General features: G+C 43.4%; 1 protein-coding gene across 1 annotated transcript; it reads left to right on the top strand.

Moving 5' to 3' along the window:
* Window positions 1–288: 288 nt before the first annotated feature.
* Window positions 289–22,549, top strand: LOC130108212 (SH3 and cysteine-rich domain-containing protein 3-like). Its single transcript, XM_056275073.1, has 12 exons — window positions 289–305; window positions 913–991; window positions 6,890–7,046; window positions 7,361–7,458; window positions 8,005–8,086; window positions 9,451–9,548; window positions 10,090–10,150; window positions 16,909–16,958; window positions 17,259–17,362; window positions 17,445–17,496; window positions 21,784–21,921; window positions 22,451–22,549. The coding sequence occupies exons 1-12, from the start codon at window positions 289–291 to the stop codon at window positions 22,547–22,549; spliced, it is 1,035 nt and encodes a 344-aa protein (XP_056131048.1).
* The last annotated feature ends 616 nt before the right edge of the window (window positions 22,550–23,165 follow it).

Here is a 23,165-nt window from a genome sequence, read left to right as displayed (position 1 = left end):
TTCTTGAAATTAACGTAGTAATAATTGTTCTGCGTTTTATCATAAGGGAACCCTTTTTGTTCAGCTAAGAAAAGCCAAACTATAAGACTTTATGTAAAGAAGCTATGGTGAGGGGATTTGTATCGGTTGTAACATCAGACCATCACTATAGGAGTTTAGTGCAGCACTATTTCCCCCTTTGCTTTAAACTAATGGAAGGGATGTTTATTTGATTTTCTACAGCATCTTCTGCTGTTTCAAACTCCCCCACCTGGACTTCAGCCCCAACTCGACTGTCAGTGTGGCACCATGGCTCATTATGACTCGTGAGTCTCGTCTTACCTCCTAAGATGGAAATACGAATCTTAAGTCCCTAGACGAGTCACTTTAATTACCAAGAATGTGTTTATAAACATAATAATATCACTGATAATGGGCAATTCACTTTTGGAGGGTTTGATTCCATCTCATGGAGAGGCCTAATAGGTCATGTTTAAATTCATTTATTTGAGGATATAGATATGAAGAAATTTTTAAGACAGCTATTGTTTTTGCATTTATTATTAAAAATGCTTTTGCATTTCTGCATTAATGATCATTTTTGCATTTGCAAATGCAAATATTTTTGCATTAAAAATGCTTTTGCATTTATTACTAAAAATGCATTTATTTGAGGTTATAGAGATGAAGAAATTTTTAAGACAGCTATTGTGCAAGAAGCATTCAGGGGCATTGCGTGCAAGATAAGATGCAAATGGAAGGGTACATTTCACATTATTTAGGAGGTGCGACAAACAAAACCCCCCAGGTGGAGATAGTCATAGTATAGCATATGGTTGGCAGGGAAAGCACCTGCAATCTGGGCCGAGTCGGGCTTTACAAACCACTGTGTGTCTTCTGTATAAACATCTGCCCTTTGCTGTGCAATGACAGATTGGAGGACAAGTACTCTGTGGATATTCACGACAACCCACCGCTCCCCGATAACGTGGTGAAAGAGGAGAACAACACGGTGAGGGACCCAGTATTCACCACTCACCATACCGTACACACACTGATCTCTTAGCTTACCACTTCATTTAAACATTCACACTTAACTGCTATGTCAGCTTTTCTCAAAGTATATTTAGAGGTGTCGTTGTATTTGTTGAGATTTCCAAAAAGAGGCACCGCCCCACCCACCTGGAGACTTCCAGTCACCAGACAACACACCCTGGTCACAGTTCTCACCCCTCAACACACTGATGTCTATTCAGCAAGCTTCGATCTAACATTTATGTGCCTACCTCAAGCAGGGTAGCCGAGATGTCTGATAGACTATTGAGTAGCTGTAAAGTCACGGTCCTGATCCCCAAATCAGCTGGTGGGTCCATCAGCAGTTAGGCATCCTGTCAGTGAGGCCTGAAGCGACACACTTGGTGTGCAAATGCTGAGTATTGTAAGTCACCCTGGTTTATGTGTCAGGTAAATGCAGTAGAATTCAAGGTTTGTGGCTTTTAAAGTGCCAGCATATCTCAAACACACACACGCACATGCACACGTGCACACACACACATACAAACATCAGGAGAAAAAGCCACCAGTCGCCACTGTACACACATCGAGGGAGGTATCTGATAGCCAGATTAGTGGTGAGAAAAATGAACAACTGAATCATGTTTGAGAGGATGATATGAGTTTGAAATGCAATGAGTCTTAAGTGGTACGTACTGAATGTACTGACCTGACATGTACACCAACTGCTGCATTCCAGCACAGCGATACTAAAAAAGTCGAGGGCTTCGTTGTAGCTTAGACCAATTGACTTGTCATGTACCAAAGAGGAGACTAAATTGTCCATATGCTGAATAGGAAGACATCTGAACTTGGATGGATCAATATATCAACCAGCAGTACCTGCCAAAACCCCACCCACACTCAGGCAGTCCCTATGTGTCCACAACCAGGTGGACCATCATGGTCTCAATCTAAAGGGCTGGACAATGTGTAAATTACTCCAGGTCAGGGGGAAGGGGGGGGTACTCTGTTGGGGTCTCCAACACAGTAATCAACACAGTAATCAGAAACTCGAAGAACAATATATGTTTCTATTCAATTTTCAAGCGTTTCTTGAGAGGGGCTCAAAGGTTGTTCAGGGGTACTTAGCCCCTTCAGATACCCCCATAATTCACAGCTCCGGCCTGGACATGGGTCTTTGTAAGTACACATATATGTCTGTGTTGTAACGCAGAAAATTCGTTTTCTGAATACCCACAGCTCCCAGAGATGCAGATGTGCAAACTTGAAAAATTCTCAACAGTGCTTTGTTATCAGGTCAAAGCATCATGGATGAATGAATGAATGAATGAGTGAATGAGTGAATGAGTGAACGAATTTATTTGATGATTAAAAAACACATATAACACTGCACTGCTGTCATTGCATACATTAAAAATCACTGAGGATGAAAACACAATAAATCTGGAAGGCTTATTTCCATTGCAGCCCTCTAGTATAGCACTTAACCCACCATATGATAAAACAAAAACAACAACAATACAGCAAGCGAAGACAGTACAATCAACATATAGCCTGCAAGCGATGGGGTAGCTATGTCGACATGCTCATAGTTCCTTAGTTATAAAAAGTTAGAATTAGAAATAAATATGCCACATGGTACTTTGTAACCATTTCTTTAAGGCCACTTTAACGTGCTTGGTGAAACACTCCAGTTCAGATTTGTGTGCAGGTTATTCTGCTGCAGTGTAGAGAAATGTGTTTTTGCCTAATAGGCCATTGAATTGAAAAGGTATATGAAGTCTGTCCAGCTACCTCTTGTAAAGTAACTATGATGGTCTCTTAGTTGTGAGAAATAATTAAGTACTTTGGTGTCATTTTTAACAAATTTGCAAGTGAGCAGCCTCTTTAATATAAGTTTTTTCCCCCACTATCAGCCAGTTAATCCTTTTAAAATGTGCAGGTTCAAGATGTTTAGTACGTGGATGGACCGTTCATATAACCCTCATCAGTTTATTTTGAGCGTTTTGTAGTTTGTTTTTGTGGTGTTGTAATAACCCGGTGTACCACGAGATGGCAGCATCATCAAGATGAATTTGAACTACAGCTCCGCCGTATCCAACTCCTTTGGATAACCATGACCTGGATGAATGAGAACATTCACAGACATACAGCTCCACTGGTTGTGCGAAGAACTGAGCTGCATGACCTTAATTCTTGTGTTTATCTTGGTGAGGCCTATCAAAGCCATATTGTCACCTGAATGGAAACCAGTCTAAAATGCAGCCAAGATAATTTACCTTGTCTTTAACAGTTACATGGAACTTTCCATCTTTGGTCTTATGACCTTAGAACCCGGTGACCTTGCTTATTTTATTTTAGAACAAAAAAGAAATGGCTTCAGTTTTCCCCAAGTGTAGGGATGATCTATTTTCTGTTAGCTATTTACTTCTATTTGTTCCTCACTGAGTGTGTTCTCATAACGAGTGTTTATTTCTATGTGCTACCAATAAAACAGAATCGTCAGCATATTAAAATTAAGAAAAGATTGCATGAGAAATCCGACCTCACAGCAATAAAGCAATTAAAAAGCAATACAACCAGATCCACCATTTCGAAAATGAAACAACAAAACCAGAAAATAAAACTAAAAAAAAAGGAGGAAAAAAAAGATGGTGACACACACACGGGGGGGGGGGACAACAGACAGAATGGGGGAACATGTAACAATACTTGTAGATGAGTAAATCTGAGCCGAACAGTTGAGTTGTGTTGCTGTGGAGTGCAGTATTGACGGCTAAACAGAGCCTGGCAGTGATGACAGTGTAATGTGTGAACTGTCCCAGGTATTAGTCAGCTATTGTAGTGGAAATCCACAGCCTGCCGCCACAGGAGACCCCCTGATCCCCCCTGCAACGGAGGGTTTGGAGCCATTTCTGTCTGTCAGCCCAGGTTGCATGTGTGTGTGTGTGTGTGTGTGTGTGTGTGTGTGTGTGTGTGTGTGTGTGTGTGTGTGTGTGTGTGTGTGTGTGTGTGTGTGTGTGTGTGTGTGTGTGTTGGCACTGTATGGCTCCATTTGACTGGACTGCTGTATATTTAGGGCTAATGTCAATTTCTATCACACAGTTGGGAATTCTGTCAGTCCCTATTTAAAGTTATTTTAGGGTCCTAGCCCTTTCAATTTAGCCTTTAGTGTGTGTGTGTGTGGGGGGGGGGGCAACACACACCCAAAAATTTAGCGGTCACAGTCACACCTATCAAATCTGGGCAGTGCATGATTCTTACAGAAGCAAAGACTTTACATTTTTTTCAAAAAGCAGGTTCATTTCAACATTGTTTCCTGTTGTTTAAAACATTGAATCTGCATCTTATTTGCATCATGTTTGCCATATAGCCCTCGGTACAGGCCTGGCAGGCAAACTCCACACAAGTCAGACCCCATGATGATATATATCAGCAGTCTTTCCAATAGTAAATATGACATGCTGCAGGAGATATTAGAACGTTAGAAATGCTCCATTTTTCATTTTAGATCCAAAGGAGTTGTTGACATATCTTAGACTCAATCGCTTACAGTAAAATTAAAATCCCAACATCTAAGTTTTTGGTCATTATTGATTTCTGTGGCTGCAGAGATTGACTTAGTGGTATGGTCTACAGCGTGATAAGAGTGTCTATGTTGCTAAGAATTTCTATAAGGAAGTATTTGTGAACCCAATAATATCTGAATTTTAATATAAGTAAAGAAGTAATTTGTCTGTCTTTATGGAGTGCAAAAGGAACAAACGAATACTTCTAACAAATAGGAAACATCTGCATGTAGTGGGTCTGGGTCTCTTCCGTACAGTATCCTGATATTAAATGTTGTGTAGCAGGTGTAGAAAGTACCTGCATGTGTCAATACGTTGAATTTCGTCAAAATATTATGTTATTGTTCCCAAGGGAGTAATGTTGTAATGGTTTTTAATTATAGAAACGTTTTATTGTATTCCTGGCGCCCTCCTATGGTGTTAGTTGGCACTGGTTGTAATCAGGTTCACCGTAAACGTCACTCTCGTCCCTTTTACCGCGACCGGTGACGAGAGTGGTGGGTAAACTCTTTGCACTCCGTCCCTTTTGACGAATTAAAATGTTATAAACCACTTGAAAATGTGATCCACACGTATTAAGGGTTTTATGAATTATATGCAATGACTTGATACTGTAATTGTTTTATCGATATAAATGAAAGGTGTTCTGCAAATTCACTAGCTAGCTTCCGCAGGCTCGCTAGATAACTGCCGCAGGAGCATCGTCTAGCTAGCGGCTAATACTAGTGCCAGCTAGTATAGCGGCTAATGCTAGTGCCAGCTAGTATAGCGGCTAATACTAGTGCCAGCTAGTATAGCGGCTAATACTAGTGTCAGCTAGTATAGCGGCTAATACTAGTGTCTTAAATATAATTTGCTTTACATGAACAGGGGCTGGAGGAAGACAAACAACACTATGCCAGTTGATTATTCTTTTTATAGCCAGGTGTGTTATACTACTGTGCAAATGTATTCGTTGCATTTAAAGTTCGTTTTCTATGCTACGTAAGGATGGGTTCTGGTAACCAGTAATGACTGCTGGGATGGGCTCCAGCATCCCCGCGACCCTGAGAGCAGGGTAAGCGGTTCGGGTAATGGATGGATGGATGGGTGGACTAGTATCCCAGCCGCATGGGAATGTGTGTGCATACGTGTGATACCAAAGAATGTATTGTTAATTTGACAATCTACACTATCATTCTGTATTTGCTCTTTGCCGCGACCGGTGACGAAAGTGGGGCTGGAGCAAGACATAGTAAACAACGCTGTGCCAACGGATTGTTATTTTTATGGCCAGCCGGACGAGTCATTTGCTGCTGCACAACATGCAGACCAAAGACGAGGGGCTACTGTTGCACTTGTACTAAAGGGAACCTCTATAAAAGGTTTTTAAGTGGCCACCAGCTACTCTATTAATGGTTGATAGCTAATTTGTTAATGCACCACAAATCAGTAATTAGACGTTATAACGCATTAATGCAAAACCTTCTTAACGTTGCCGGACTGGGATCCCACCAGGAGAGATTCCATAGACAGTCTCTCATAAACCACATGATTAGACAATTATAGTCCACAGGGTTAGTGGTTGTGTCAGGGAGGGTATCTGGCGTAAAAATGTTGTTAAATCTTTATGCGGATTGACAAGACTGCCATCGGTGCTGTGCCTTCACAGGGTACCGATGGAAACTATCAAATCCGCTGTAGCGACCCCTGGGAAACAGGGAACAAGCCGAAAACAAGAAGTCAATCCACCAACTTTTATCTGCATTACACAACATTTTGAAGTTGTGTTGTTTGTATGCCTCACACTCGGAATGGGAATCGTCCGTCTACACTGGTCACATGGTTTCGGAGAGAATGTGGAGACTACCTCGTATTGATATGGCATCCCAGAGGGTCTTTTTACTAATGTGTTATAAAATTGTATTGTTAACTATTAGAAATTTTTTTAACCGTTTATAGAGTATGCCCTAATGTAAAGTGGTGCTGAACAAAAGCAATAAAACAATAACAGAAAAATAAGAGAAATATTATACAATATAAATCACTTTCTGTTTTGATGACAGCTCTATATAGCATATAGACTCTAGTGATTATATCAAGCAGAATATCTGATCTGAGACTGACATGTTTGAAGTAGGACTGAAGCCCACAGTGGCAACCTCACTTCTCCATTCATGTCTTCGGGTGTTGTGCGGTGTTCTCTGCCGGCTGGAATGAAGTATGAACTGTATATTCTCACCAATTTCCTAAATTTCTGCCTATGTCCTAAAACGTGTCTTTGTTCACATGCCTTGGTCTTCTGCATCTTAAATGGATCGTTTTCATCTGCTCCCACCATCCAGGTGTATTTCATCTACGATGAAGAGGTAGAGGAGGAGGAGAAAGAGGAGCCCCCCCCACCAGAGCCAGTAAAGCCGGTTAATGACAGACCTCACAAGTTCAGGGACCACTACTGCAAGAAGCCAAAGTTCTGTGATGTCTGTGCACGAATGATTGTTTGTAAGTCCTTTTCCATCTCATCCCACTTCCTACCATGGACTATGGCGGGGAGTTAGTTTCTCTAACTTGCTGACATTACATCATCATATCACCTGCACATATGCCCACACATGCTCACAAATGCACTTTTTTTGCAACATGTATTTTAATAATTTATTGAAAAATAAATCATCACAAATAAATGCTTTTTTTTGCTTTTTTAATACTAAACAGGCAGGCATTCTGCTATCTTTCTTAGTAGTATACAAAATTGCGGTACTCTTCAAAACAAAGTTTCATGATGTCATTTCATTGCCTCCTTATTTCCTCCTCAGTCAACAACAAATTTGCTTTGCGATGTAAAAACTGTAAGACCAACATCCACCACCAGTGTCAGTCCTATGTGGAGTTTCAAAGATGCTTTGGCAAAATTGTAAGCATTTCCACCACATTTCCAAAGTTGCTGAGATTTTATTATTCATAACACTGCACCAAAATATGCTTGTGTGTGTGTGTGTGTGTGTGTGTGTGTGTGTGTGTGTGTGTGTGTGTAAACGCGCGTGCACATACTCCCAAATCGGGAGCCGTTATCCTTATTTCCCTGTTATTTAAATTTGTCATGTTCTTCCTTGTAGAGTGATATTCTTCCTGTGTTTTTTTTTTTTGGCAAACTTGTCAAAAAGCTCCTACACACATATGTAGTGAATCTATTTTTAGCACAATTTTTTTACACATAGAGATCTAGCCCTCTTTACTCATACTTCACAGTCATATACCCATAGTAACATCACTTCTTAATACATATTACTTCTGAGTATTTAATCCATTGTAGATTACTTTTTACTTTCCCTTATACTATGTTTAGGTTCATCATTTCTGAGTGTCATGGTGAACAGCACATCAAGTCATACTTTTATGTGAAAAAATACTAGACAAACAAAACTGACTGTGATATCTATGTATTCGTCTCTCTTGTCAGCCTCCTGGTTTCAGGAGGGCCTACAGCTCTCCTCTGTACAGCAGTCAGCAGAACGCCACAGTCTCACAGCTGCTGCCCTTCTGTGAGTCCACCTTGCCCACACTGTCCCACCTGCAGCAGCAGCAGGAAACCTGTCCACCTCAAAAACAACAGCTATTTATTTCATATGATCTCAGGGTCATTCACTCTCTCTTTTTGTTTGAGATGGTTTATTTGTTTGAGATGGTTTGTCCCTCTGGTGCTGTCAGGTTTGATAGCCTGTGCAGCAACTCTATTGTTCTCTGTTGTTTGCTGACTGTTTAGCACCAGATGGTGGAAGGTTTTAGTTTTGTTGGCACTTTTTACATTTTTGCTTTTATTTCAGTTCAGAGTGTTAAGTACTTACTGTATTAGGCCTTTTCATTACCCAGATGGAGAATATATTTTCAACAATATCTTTGCCCACAATGCACTACTACTACTACTACTACTACCACTACTACTACTACTTTTGGCTGCTTCTGTCAGGGGTCGCCACAGTGGATCATCCGTTTCCATCTCTTCCTGTCCTCTGAATCTTCCTCTGTCACACCAGCCACCTGCATGTCCTCCCTCACCACATCCACTTTGGCCTTCTTCTTTTCCTCTTGTCTGGCAGCTCCATATTCAGCGTCCTTCTCCCAATATACCCAGTATCTCTCCTCCGCATGTCCAAACCATCTCAATCTTGCCTCTCTTGCTTTGTCTCCAAGCCATCCAACCTGAGCTGTCCCTCAAATACACTCGTTCCTGATCCTGTCCTTCTTCGTCACTCCCAATGAAAATCCTCGCATCATCAACTCTGCCACCTCCAGCTCCGCCTTCTGTCTTTTCATCAGTGCCACCATCTCCAAACCATATAATATAGCTGGTCTCACTACCATCTTGTAAACCTCCCCTTTGACTCTTGCTGGTACCCTTCTGTCGAAAACCACTCCTGACACTTTTCTCCATCCACTCCTGCCTGCACGTTCTTCTTCACCTCTCTTCTGCTCTCCCTGTTACTTTGAACAGTTGACCCCAACTATTTTAAACTCATACACCTTCGTCACCTCTATTCCTTGCACCCTCACCATTCTGCTGTCCCCCCTCTCATTCCCACATATATATTCCGTATGTATTGCCCACACTGCACTGTGTTGTGCTACTTGTTACCATGTAGTTTCTTGGACCTGTTATTGACCTGCTTGCTAATGCACATTTCCCAATGAGGACAAATGAAATTTGAATGATCGTGCCTAATCTTACTTCATAGGAGCAACTACGTAATCCAAGAAGTGATCTTGAATGTTAAGTCCAATAATGTGATGTAAAGACCTTCCCGAGGACACTGACTCAAGCACGATGACTGAGTGTTTGACTTACATTAACTTGACTGTCTACCTCAGCATTTTCATCAGTAGCATGCTGATGTCCCTCTGTTGGCAGCACAGTCCAACCGCACTGACCCTGTGTTTGAGACGCTGCGTGTCGGCGTCATCATGGCCAACAAGGAACGCAAGAAAGGATCGGGGGACAAAAAGAATGTGAGTGGAGACAGTCATTGACTGCAGGACACCAGCCATTGTAGGCTTTGGACTGATATTCTTACACAGATCTACTGTGTGTGATGTGTAGACATCATCTGGCAGCATCCCATGTTGGATAGTGGTCACGAATTGATTAGTAAATTAAAAAAGTCTAATTTGAATACAGACAGATAGATGGATAGATAGATGATAGAGGGATAGGAGGATAAGTAGATATGGCCTACATACAACTGAACACCTCTGTTTACTGGATAACGGACGGCTCTAATTTCATTTTTATCTTTTGATTTAATTTGCATTCATTTAACAAAGCTATCTGAGCTCAACTCAAATTACAGAAAGAAAGAAACTAGCTGAGACCCAGAAATGTAATCAGAATCGGATTTATTGGCCATGTAGGTTTGCACTACATGGAATTTGACTGATTGTGTGGCTCTCAGTGTACTTAACATAGAATAACAATACTACAACACAACAATCTTCAGATATATACACAAGAATTAAATGGATGCTAAATTTAAAATTGTAAATTTTCCAGGTAATGATGATGGAAGAGGAAGAGCCACACCCCAAACAAATGGAGGAAGGAAGGGAAGGAGGTGAATTTAGATTTTAATCACATCCATGACAGAGTAATCACATCCATAAGATTGTCAGCATACCTAAATTTTGTAAGTCAGTAACAAACTGGGGAGTTATGAATATCTTTCGCTACATGATGCAAAAAAAAAGTAAGCACTCACAAGTCCAAATACAGGTCTCCATTATAAAGTTTTCCATTGTTCATTATTGCAGGAGAAAAAATAGAACATATTAATATGAATATTGTAATGAATGAAAGGTCACGTGTTTAACTTGACCTACTCACGGATGTACGTGCAGTGCGTGTGACGGATACAGGAAGTTAGAAGCGCATGTTATGAAGGTTGTATGTCGGATGAACGCTAGTAAAAGCTACACAGTTAAGAACCTACGAAGTCGGCTCGTTCTTGAATTATTCTTATGTCAGTAAGACAAGGCGTCTACGGACATTACATGGTGTCAGAATAGTCTGTGTATCTGAACACGAGCGGTCATGCCGAAGTTTAATCCGCCGAGTGAATTCAAGTTTGACTGCCCCGTTGAATGGCCGGAGTGGAGACAACGGTTTTCGCGCTTCAGGCTCGCGACAAAGCTGGATAAAGACGACGGGGAGATTCAAGTGAGTTCGCTGATTTATGCAATGGGCAGCGAGGCTGAAAAGATATTCAGCTCGTTTGACTTCGCGGCGGAGGGTGATAAAGTGGACTATGATATCGTACTGAAAAAGTTCGACGACTACTTTATTCCCCGCCGTAACATCATACATGAGAGGGCGTGCTTCTATCAACGTAGCCAGCAGCCAGGAGAGACAGCGGAGATGTACATCCGGACATTGTACGAGCTGTCTGAACACTGTGAGTTTGGGGACAAGAGGGATGAACATATCAGAGATCGTCTGGTAGTGGGCATAAAAGACAAAGTGCTCTCCCGTCAGTTCCAGCTCACAGCGGACCTTACTCTGGTGAAAGTCATTGAACAAGTGCGCCAGGCGGAGGCAATAACAAAGCAGCTCAGCCTCCAAGCTAACCAACCAGAGGCCCAGCTGGCTAACGTCAATGTTGTCCGACGGCGGGACGGACGCCAAAACAAAAAGGGCGGACAGCGTCATGGTGGCAGCAGACCTGCAACCAACAAAGTAGATGAACGCGGGAGGTGCGGCAAGACGCAGCACACCGATGAGCGGAAGTGTCCTGCAACGAACAGTAAGTGCAACAAGTGTCATAAAAAGGGACATTGGGAGCGTGTATGTCACTCTAAAGCGGTGAGAGAAGTCACTGAAGAGGTTAAACAGCTGTACTTTCTGGGAGAAGTTGGCAAAGAGAGCAGTCAGGAAGATTGGACTGTTAGTTTAACAATAAGTGATGTACCAATAACTTTTAAAATTGACACGGGGGCTGACGCTACTGTTATCAACCAAGGGACATTTAAAAAGCTGAAGCCAAACATAAAACTGGGACCTCCTGACACATGCTTCATAAGCCCAGGTGGAAACATCAGCTGCATAGGACAGTTTCAAGCCACAACCAACTACAAGGAGAAACAATACTCCTTTCCAGTGTATGTGATCAAGGGGAGAGGCAGCTGTCTGCTGAGTCATCCAGAGGCAGTGGAGATGGGTCTAGTGAAGCGGATGAATGAGGTCAGTGGAGTTTTCGGTTCAAGTGGACTGCTGAAAACAGACCCAGTGAAAATAGCTCTGGTGGAGGGTGCCCAGCCATACGCGGTGCATACAGCCAGACGGATACCGCTGCCACTTGTACCACTGGTTAAGAAAGAACTGCAGCGCATGGAAAATGAGGGCATTATTGAAAAAGTGACTCAGCCCACAGAATGGTGCGCCGCTATGGTGCCGGTGCTGAAACCGAACAAGAAAGAGGTTCGCTGCTGCGCTGACCTCAGGAGGCTGAATCGAGCGGTGAAACGTGAGAAATACGTGCTGCCCACTATGGAGGAAATAATGCCAAGGCTCGCAGGGTCAAAGTTCTTCACAACGTTGGATGCAGCAAGTGGGTTTTACCAGATCCCCTTGCATGAAGACAGCAGGGGGCTCACCACTTTCATCACCCCATTTGGGAGGTATGCTTTCTGCCGCCTTCCATTTGGTATAACGAGTGCTCCAGAGATTTTCCAGAGAAAGATGGCGGAAACTCTGACCGGGCTAGAGGGCACAGAGGTGTACATGGATGACATCCTTATACATGGAGAGACTGAGGAAATCCATGACCGGCGCCTAGCAGAGGCGCTGGGGGTCATTGAAACAGCAGGTCTCAAACTGAACCAAGCGAAATGCAAGTTCAAACAGAAACAAGTCCGCTTCCTTGGTCATATCATCAACGAGGCAGGCATCAGACCTGACCCGGACAAAGTGGCCGGAATAGAGAACTTTCCTCAGCCCCAGAACGTGACGGAACTCAAGAGGTTCCTCGGGATGGTGAACTATTTGGCAAAATACGTCCCAGAGCTGTCCACTGTAGGTCAGCCGCTTTATGGACTGCTTAAAGCAACGACAGAGTGGCTGTGGGGACCTGCACAGAACAAAGCATTCCAAGACCTTAAAGCAGCACTCGCCACCGCCCCGGTACTCACCTTTTATGACGTCACTAAGGCTACGGTGGTGTCAGCAGATGCCAGCAGCTACGGGCTGGGAGGCGTTCTGCTCCAGCAGCACGGGGAACACTGGAAGCCCGTGGCCTACTGCTCCCGACGGCTGAGTGACGCAGAGACAAGGTACGCACAGATCGAGAAAGAGTGCTTAGCCAGCGTCTGGGCATGTGAAAGGTTCGAGAAGTACTTGTTTGGGCTTGACAATTTCAGACTTGTCACCGATCATAAACCACTAGTGCCTCTCATGAACAGCAAAGACTTGGATAATGTGCCCATTAGGTGCCAGAGACTGTTAATGAGGCTGATGCGTTTCAATGCAGTGGCTGAATACGCACCAGGCAAAACTTTAGCTGTAGCTGATGCACTCTCCAGAGGCCCAGAGCAGCGCTACGGAGATGGTGCTTCTCATGATGATGTTGCAGCGCACATTGATGCCATCGTGTGCCAGGTGCCTGCCACACCTCAAAGGATGCAGGAGATAAAACAGAGCACGGATGGGGATCTGCAGCTCCAGACAGTGTTGGGCTTCATCAGACACGGCTGGCCTGAGTATGTCGATAAAGTGCCGGAGACAGTCAGAGACTTTTATCAGGTGAGAGGGGAGTTATCTGAGGTAGATGGTTTAGTCATCAGAGGCAGTCGTATCGTCATTCCCACAGAGATGAGGGAGGTGATCTTAGACAGAATACACGACGGGCACCAGGGGATAGTTAAGTGCAGAGAGAGAGCTAGCCAGTCAGTGTGGTGGCCCAAAATGACAGAGCACATTACAACAAAGATACAGCAATGTCAATTCTGCAGAGAACACAAGAACACACAGAGAAAAGAGCCTTTAATGTCAAGTGAGCTCCCATCCAGACCATGGCAGAAAGTTGGCATAGACCTGTGTGAGTACAAAAAGCAAAACTACTTGATAGTGTCTGACTATTATTCCAGGTTTTTGGAGATCCTAAATCTACCAACAACTACTAGCAGTCAGGTTGTAGCTAGGCTGAAGGCTACATTTGCACGTTTTGGTATCCCTGAAATTGTAGTTAGCGATAATGGGCCACAGCTAGTTTCAGAAGAGATGAGGAGGTTCAGTGAGGATTATGATTTCATCCATGTGACTTCAAGCCCACACTACCCCCAGAGTAATGGACAGGCAGAGAGGGCTGTTCAGATAGCCAAAAGCATATTAAGGCAGGAAGACCCTCTCCTCGCCCTGTTGACATACAGAGCTACACCCTCTTCTTCCACTGGAGCCAGTCCAGCGGAATTGCTCATGGGTAGGAGACTCAGAACCACCTTACCCACATTGCAGCATAACCTGAAACCGGCCTGGCCTAAAGAGGAACTGATCAAAACCGCTGACGCCGCAGCCAAATCGAGGCAGGCTTTCTACTACAACCGCAGGAACGGCGTGCGGACACTGCGCCCACTGAACTCGGGTGACGCAGTACTCACCAAACCTGATGGACAGAAAACATGGACAATGCCAGCAGTTGTTCACAGTCAGAGCTCCACTCCCAGATCCTACATAGTGGAGACAGCTCAAGGTGAACATTACAGAAGGAACAGGCGCCACCTGTTGGCTACACCCAAAACACTCACCTCTGTCAGCAGGGATCCTGACCATGTCACTCCAGGGGAGAATGGAAACATGGATGAGTCCCGAGCAGCAGAAATGCCAACTTCCACACCATATGTTACTCGCTCTGGCAGGGTGAGCAAGCCAGCAATCCGGCTGGATTTGTGAGGCGTATGGACTTGTGTACTGTGGGAGATTTTTAATTTTTTGTGAAAAGGGGGGTGATATACAGGTTAAAATTGTTGGCAGTAAATGTTCAGAGAAATGTTTAGAAAATAATCTTAGAGGGGGAGATGTAATGAATGAAAGGTCACGTGTTTAACTTGACCTACTCACGGATGTACGTGCAGTGCGTGTGACGGATACAGGAAGTTAGAAGCGCATGTTATGAAGGTTGTATGTCGGATGAACGCTAGTAAAAGCTACACAGTTAAGAACCTACGAAGTCGGCTCGTTCTTGAATTATTCTTATGTCAGTAAGACAAGGCGTCTACGGACATTACAAATATGGTTTAGAATAACATCAGTTTAAGAAGATATCTGAATAATATGTGATGGCCTGGCGGTCTGTCCAGGGTGTCTCCCCACCTGCCGCCCAATGACTGCTGAGATAGGCTCCAACATCCCCGCGACTCAGAGCAGGATAAGCGGTTTGGATAATGGATGGGTGTAATTCTATCTTTCTTTGTGTGAATTGTTTGCGTGTTGATTGTTGATTATATTTACTGCTGGCTGTGCAACAAATTGCCCCTCGGGGATATTACCTTGATGTACAGGAAGTCCCCTGGTTACAAACGAGTGCCGTTTTTGAGTCTGTTCTTATGTCGAATTTGGATGCAAGTCGTGCCAGTTACGTACAGTTCACATCTAGCGTCAATTGGTCAAATGTTTAGTATATATGTTATGCTCGCGCACCAGAACCTGACCCGTGTGGCGAAACCCAAGACAGACAGACACGAGATGACTTCAAAATCTACAAAAGGGAGGTTTTATTGTGGGAGGGAAATGTATGGTGAAAAAAGGCGTTCTGTTAGTGGGATGTGTGAATAAACCATGTGTGGTGTCCCGTGGTTTGCGTGTATAACTATGTGTGAGTGTTTTTAGCCAATGTGTGGTGCGGTATGTAAATGACCAGGAGGTGTTGAATAAATGTGCGTGCACCTGGCGAGAAAGTCCAGTCCGTGATCCAAGAGGGGTTGTCCGAGGAAGTCCAGGTCCGAGATCCGGGAAGTCGAGTCCGAAAGGAGGGGTCCAGATAGAGGGACAAGGGGAGAGATCGCAGGAGAGATCCGGGGAGAAACGTGAAGGTCGCTGGGGACGAGGGAGACGCGGGGAGCCGTGGAAATCGCGGAGGGAGAGTCTTGGGAGGAAACAGAGACACGAAGATAAGACACTGGGGAATAAACAGAATGCAAGGACCGCTGGAGGGCTTGTCAGAACTTTACCGCAGGATTCAGTACGTCGAAGCACTGAGAGACGTTCTGGGAGGCTTCTTGTAGAAGGCTGCCTGATTGCCACAGGTGTGCCTGATGGATGATGGCAAACACCTGGTGCAGTGCAGTGCTCGTCTCCTCAGAGCGCGAGCCGAGCGCTCGGATGTTTCCGGCACGTCCGAGCTGGGGGAGTGGCTTGAACGTGCCGGGGAGGCAGCTCGGGGCGGTGTAACCACAACAATATAGTATATATTTTACCTAAAACATAGAGATAATGCAGTTGTAGTGGACTTATGGACATAATTCACCATAGCTTGTTGTTTGTATAAAGTTGACGCGCTTCCTTTAAGGGCTCAGGGTGTGGCCATGGTGACGCAGCGCCATGTGGTTGGGCGGAGTGGTGTATATTAGAAAATAAAAGACACGCAGGGTGGTGGTCAAAGAGCGAAGTTTGTCTGTTTTCTTGCAGATTACACGCAGTAGTAATAATACATGTAACTACAGTACAGTATTTATAATTGAGAGAGGGAATGTGTGTGTAGGTATAAAAACTTTAAAGAAACATTTCTTACATGTCGAACTCCCCATCCGCCACCGTCCTGGGAGTGGGTCGCGTTTGACACCAGAAACGAGAGCCCGCTCAGGGCTCGCCTCCCCGCCTCACCAGGTAAGTGAAAAAACAATAAGTGTTTCACCTCTCTCTGAATGCTTTATTATTTCCACTTTTGTTTTAGTTGTGATCGTTTCCCTTTTCTTCGATGCATCACCATCCCTTGCATCAGATTTACACTTTGAAGCCATGATTTCGAGGGTAAACACGTGAAAAATGCAACACGGCGCACACGCGATCCGACAAAATGGCGATGGCTGCGTGGCGTTTTCCCTTGGGCTGACGAACCGCCTAAAACGCGCAGTGTTTTGAGCGTCACACAAAGCAACCCGCCCATTCGTTAGTACGAACCGTTGTGTGTAACTCGATTTAAAAAAAAAAGGCTTTACGGAGGCCAGTTTGTAAGTACGGGAATTCGTATGTCGGGCGTTCGTAACCTGGGGACTACCTATAATGTAATGTACAAATACCTCATGTAGAATGGATGTAGAAGAGGCGTGTTAGGGTTTATTCCATGTTTTTTTGTTTTCTTGTCAAACATTTTGTTTTGTGTACCAGGAAATGCAGAGGGAGACAAGAAGGGAGACAAAGCTGCTAATGATGACAAGGTCAGAGACTATAAAGATAACTGGTCAAATTTATGGTTATGATGATGAGGATAGTCTTAATGAAATATGAGAATGATACAGTAATCCTAATGGATAGAAATAATGATGATGATGGAATAAGATGAATAAAATGATGAGAATAAGATGATGACATCGGCTTTTGTTTGTTTGCGGTTGTCTTTTGTTGCAGTATTGGTGATACTGTAGCTTTACTGAAAACAATTGGGAATATTTTTGCCACTGCTAATGATGATGGTGCTAAAAGCGATGACGTTAATATTTTAATGTGCCTCTCTGTAGAGTAAAAAGCCCCAGCCCGGGAAGATCGGTGTGTTTTGTCAGTCTCACTACTACCTGGCTCTCTATCGTTTCAAGGCCATAGAGAAAGATGACCTGGACCTTCAGTAAGCACTGTTGATTTCTTTCTTTCTTTCTATACATAATCTGTCCTTAAAAAATGGTGTACCCTCTTTTGTTTGCTCTCAGTGCTGGGGACCGTATCACAGTGATTGATGACTCCAATGAGGAATGGTGGAGGGTGAGTTCTACTTCTGATTCAGCACATAGTTCAGACAACAAGCCTGGCAATGTATTTTAAAGGGATAGTAAATGTAACACAGATACATGCATGGGTTGGCATCTTGTAATACTGAGTGTGCCCTTGAGAAAGGTTTCAGGCATGTGTGACCGTTTTTGAGAAAGTTGTGAGCATTTTTGCATTGCTGTTGTAATGCCTCTAGGGGGCGCTGGAAGAGTGATGCGTGCCGTCACATGGACTCAATATGCTGAGAAACGCCACCAGTATCACTCTTGAATACAATAGGGACAAAATGAACTGAAATCAACTTCTGCAGATAAGGTGGTTGAAAGTGGCCTGGAAGGCAGGAAGTATGAATTAGAGGAACCATGTCCTATAGTGTGGGAAAATTGTGCAAAAAAACGGTTGATAATGACCTGAAATCCCATTCCTTCATGTCTTGCTTACCGTGTGTAGCCGAAGTGAGGTCAGAGGATTAATGTGAGCAACCTGTGGGATTTCTCTTGACGCTGTGTCCTAACTGAATGTGACATGAGCAAGCGTCAGCGACAAAATCAGTTTGATTTATCTTTATTGGAATGTCCTAACTGGCTGTGGGCGATGCAGCGCTGCGCAACACGGTGCACCATTTCGAGCTGAATTTTTGTTGGACGCCCTGTTTCTTTTTACTTCCTGTCGCTCACGTTGAAAAGCATTGTATCATGGATGAGGAACATCTCCGGTCTGACCTGGAGCACACAGCTGATAGGTACGTGGTTTGTTTACATGACGGTTTCAGTGTGGACAGAGAGCGCCCAATGCAACGCAGTAGTCGGACACTCGCGTCCAGTTAGGACACAGTGTGAGCAGTTAAACAAGTTTCTATGCCAGCATCCATGATGTCGTCAATTCTACTTAAAAGCTGGTTTTCGGAGATAGATTTCTGAGTTGTATGAGCTCTGTATTTTCAGTCATTTGCATAAATCAGTGGCGAGCGGTGACCTTTGAAGCTGGGTATGCTACCTCGTCCCCATCCCCACCCCGGGCATGCACGAGCGCACAAACGACCATCCGCCCACTACAACCCCCTCCCACCACTGCAAATGACAAGCTCGCACCCCTCACTCACTCACTCACTCACTCACACACACGCACACGCCCTCTTTGGTAACATACCTCCAGACTGTAGAAAGCTGGGCGAAGTTGGACACATCGGTGGTTTCATCAATTAGTATCGCTACAAAGCTTGCGTCTTTGATTTCAGATTTCCTTTCATTCAGCAGCACATTCCCCACAGATTCGATCAGATCATTTTGGATGTTGCTTGGCATGCCAGAAAAGACACTGCACGTTTCAAAATGAGCGCCTAGCATCTCATCATATTTCCGGAGTAGGTTGATGAGCTCAATATGTAATTACTGCGATTGTCCGATCCTTCCCCCTCTGAGCGTCCCCAGGATGCCTGCTCCTGGGTTCCGAGGTACACAACGATGTCCATGAGTCTCTTTAACACTTCCCTGTTTTTTTTAACACACTCGTTATGTTGCTTTGTGGCTATTTGCACGCCCTCTTTCAACTGATGATTGATTCGTGTGTTACCAAATGTCTGAAGTTTTACTTGACAATGTATGTGTGCAGGTCCACGCTCGTGTTTTGTCACTGAGATTGTTTAAATCGCCATAACCTGCCGTGGTCCAGACCGTGTGTTCTGTACAAAAAAAAAGGAGACATGGCCAACAGAATAGTTTGCTAACCTTTGGGCAGCCAGTTAACCATGTGTTTTTCACTTGAAAGTGACAGACGAAATTCTTTGTTGATTTTGTGATGCCAAGTTCGGGAGTTGGACGGCCTCCTGCAATAATAATATTTTTCTCTTTAAAAAGTCCTCCGAGAAAACAGGACAGACGTAACAGTAACTAGCTCGCTAGATGGCAGTGTTGAGCATGTTTCCGGATAAGCTGGTTCACAGCCTGCTTTCCTTCCCTCCAAACTCCCACGCTCAGAAGACGCTTTCATATACCACGAATACAACTGGGAATCACAGAGCGCATGCGCGAAGTAAGCTGAACGCTTGGAAGCTTTGCCGTGAGCAGGATAGATGTGGCAGACTGCGGTAATGCGAGTAGGAAAACCAGACCGCAGTGGCCGTTTGAGAAGAAAACAATTGAAGAAATTGAGAAACCAACATTTCAATGACACGTTTTAATACAAATAATGCTCATTTTACTTATTAAAATAGATTTTCAATTCATTATTATACTGTATGTAAATTCTCTCGTCATTTTCAAATGCCTTGGGCATGCACCGCATTCATAGCTTATTATGACCGCTCGCCACTGGCATAAATCATTACTTGGTAACACTTTACAATAAGGGTACATTAGTTAACTGTTCGTTATTGCAGTAATATGCATTAACTAACAGTTAATTAACAGTTAAGTAATGCAATTAACATTAGTTAATACAGTAATAAGCATGAACTAACAATTAATAGAATAATAAGCATTGAGTAACTGTTAACAAATGTCTCTTGTTAACATTTATCAAGGGTATACAGGTTAATTAAGGTACTAACTAATATTGGTAAATGATGAATACCATTAGTAAATGATTACTAGACACATTAGTTAACTGTTAATATTAGTTAATGCTTATTACAGCATTAACTACTACTACTACTTTCGGCTGCTCCCGTTAGGGGTCGCCACAGCGGATCGTCTGTTTCCATCTCTTCCTGTCCTCTGTATCTTCCTCTGTCACACCAACCACCTGCATGTCCTCTTTCACCACATCCATAAACCTCCTCTTTGGCCTTCCTCTTTTCCTCTTCCCTGGCAGCTCCATATTCCATATTACAGCATTAACTAATGTTAATTAATGTACCCTTATTGTAAAGTGTTACCCATTACTTTATATCAACATTATTGTCTGAACTGTAATTTTACCGTAGGTTTACTCTTCCTTTAGAGAGGTGAAGAAGAGAGTGCAGGCAGGGTGGAGCGGGTGGAGAAGAGTGTCAGGAGTTATTTGTGACAGAAGGGTACCAGCAAGAGTTAAAGGGAAGGTTTACAAGATGGTAATAAGACCAGTTATGCTGCATGATTTGGAGACAGCGGCACTGACGAAAAGACTGTAAAAAAAAAAAAAAGAAACATTTTTTTGAAGAAAAGACTTTTTGAAAAGAAAAAAGGTGGCAGAGTTGAAGACGCTAAGATTTTCATTGGGAGTGATGAAGGACAGGATTAGGAACGAGTATATTAGAGGGACAGCTCAGGTTGGATGGTTTGGAGATAAAGCAAGAGAGGCAAGATTGAGATGGTTTGGACATGTGTGGAGGAGAGATGCTGGGTATATTGGGAGAAGGATGCTGAAGATGGAGCTGCCAGGGAAGAGGAAAAGAGGAAGACCAAAGAGGAGGTTTATGGATGTGGTGAGGGAGGACATGCAGGTGGCTGGCGTGACAGAGGAAGATGTAAAGGACAGTAGGAGCTGGAAACGGATCCGCTGTGGTGACTCTTAACGGGAGCAGCCGAAAGTAGTAGTAGTAGTTGTAGTTTACTCTTCCTTTAAAGGGCCTGGGTTCCCGATTGAGGGAATAAACTGGTCATAATGATCCCGGCTTAAAAACACTTAAAATGCACCAAGCACGTGTTACCTCTGGCTTGGTCGGGCGTCCCTACAGTCACAACTGGCCCTGTCTGCCAGTAGGAAGTCGGATGTGGGTATTTGTCCTTGTCGCTGCACTAGCGCCTCCTTTGGTTGGTGGGGGTGCCCCCCAGATCAGCAGAGCGGGGGTGGAGCAGCAATCGGGACAGCTCAAAAAAAAAAAAACAGCAGGGTAATTGGCCAGATACAATTGGGGAGAAAAATGCACCAAACTAACTTTCATGAAAGATGAGCGTCAATGCGGAGAAGACTGCTCTTTTGTCCATTGTTGAATTAGCGTCATTAGAACATTTTAATCAGTTATTTATATTATTCTATCACTTACTTGATTTTAATGTTTTGTTTTTAATTTTGTTTGTATTGAATGCATTATTTGAAATTACAGTATTCACATCTCTGGTGTCGGAATAATTTTCAAAAAAAAATGTCTTGAATTTCCTTTTTTGAGATGACAATTTGCATGATGTCAGTAACGTGTAAGAAACAATTTTGCTAATTTAGACAGGCTACACACTGACACAATCGTGCTACCGTTGAAGTAGCTGTGCTGCCCAACAGTATAAATCCCTAAACCAAAGTAACCTTCATTAGTCTTCCAGCTCTTTGAATCCCATTCTCCCTGTGATCCCTCTGTACCACCAGGGTAAGATAGGAGAGAGGACAGGCTTCCTCCCTGCAAACTACATCATCCGAGTGCGAGCAGGAGAGAGGGTCTACAAGGTGACACGCTCCTTTGTGGGGAACCGAGAGATGGGCCAAATTACTTTAAAGAAAGACCAGGTGCATGCACACACACACACACACACACACACACACACATATTTTGGGCCCATATAACACACAAAGAAATGCACTCTTACATATTCACAAAAACAACATTTACATGCATACTAATTTCCCCATTGGTAATCAGTTTAATCCATTAAAATGGTTCATGGATTTCTTTGATAACCATCTGTAGGTATATCTGCCTTTCCAACACCTCAAGCAACAATGTGAGATCATTTTCATTTGCACCTGTTAGCAAAGTTTTTCTTTTTGTGTGTGTGTGTGCGCGCGCGCATGTGTGTGCATCATTGCACTATATACCAGGTGCTTTCCTTCTCACCATCCTGTTCAAAAGTTAGCTGTTAGCTATTTTTATGTTTGTATTTGGTAACTTTTCACAGTTAATTCAATTAAGATGTCCACATGACTGTCTCTAAAGTCAGAGTAACATCTTTATTGGTTTGTAATCACACTGTTAGTCTGCTGATAAACATTCCCATAGTGTCTGTCACCCAGTTTGAAAAGGTTTTTTTCTCTCCAGATTGTAGTGAAGAAGGGAGAGGAAATGAATGGCTATCTGAAGGTTAGCACAGGACGCAAGCTGGGTTTCTTTCCTGCTGACCTGCTCCAAGAGATCTGAGAAGGAACAACATGGGTTGAATTTATGCCGGCATCGAGCCCACACCTGAATTTTCTTACCCTGATGCAACAATTTCCACACTTAATCCTAACCTGGTGATCCTGGGTTGTGGTTTCTCTATGTTCAAAAACAGCAATAGCAATGATAATAAAAATAATAATAATGGCAGTGAAGTTCATTTGTATTTCACTTTTCAAAAACTAAGTTACAAAGTTACAGAAAGTTGAATCAGTTCATCTGGACACAGCATTTATTCATCTAAGTCAGGGATGGGCAACTTTGATGATAGAGAGGGCCACAAAAATTGAATCCTCACTACCAGGGGGCCCCGATTGTGGCTGTGCACTCTACTAGTGGGATACTGTAACCCCATCACTCAGTTAACCAATTATAGCTATGGATTTAATGAAAAGAATAATATATATATATATATATACCAGTAATCAAAGTTTATTATACCAACATTTCTATTTAATGAGCTTAACACAGAAATGAAACGTCCACATTCCTGAGTGATATACCATTATTTCATTGCAATGAGGTCTCAAAAATCATCATTCAATAAATGGTACAAAAGTTACCATTCACACTAAGTGCAACAACTAATATTCATGTT

This window comes from Lampris incognitus, chromosome 2 (genome assembly GCF_029633865.1).
Source record: "Lampris incognitus isolate fLamInc1 chromosome 2, fLamInc1.hap2, whole genome shotgun sequence".
NCBI classification, from domain to species: domain Eukaryota; kingdom Metazoa; phylum Chordata; class Actinopteri; order Lampriformes; family Lampridae; genus Lampris; species Lampris incognitus.
Note: the sequence above shows the minus strand (reverse complement) of the source record. Positions and strands in the feature narration are given on the sequence as shown.

Coding starts and splice junctions, on each gene's coding strand:
- LOC130108212 (XM_056275073.1), top strand. Junction 8,087..9,450: donor CTCACAGCTGCTGCCCTTCT/GTGAGTCCACCT, acceptor CTCTGTTGGCAG/CACAGTCCAACCGCACTGAC. Junction 17,363..17,444: donor AAAGATGACCTGGACCTTCA/GTAAGCACTGTT, acceptor GTTTGCTCTCAG/TGCTGGGGACCGTATCACAG.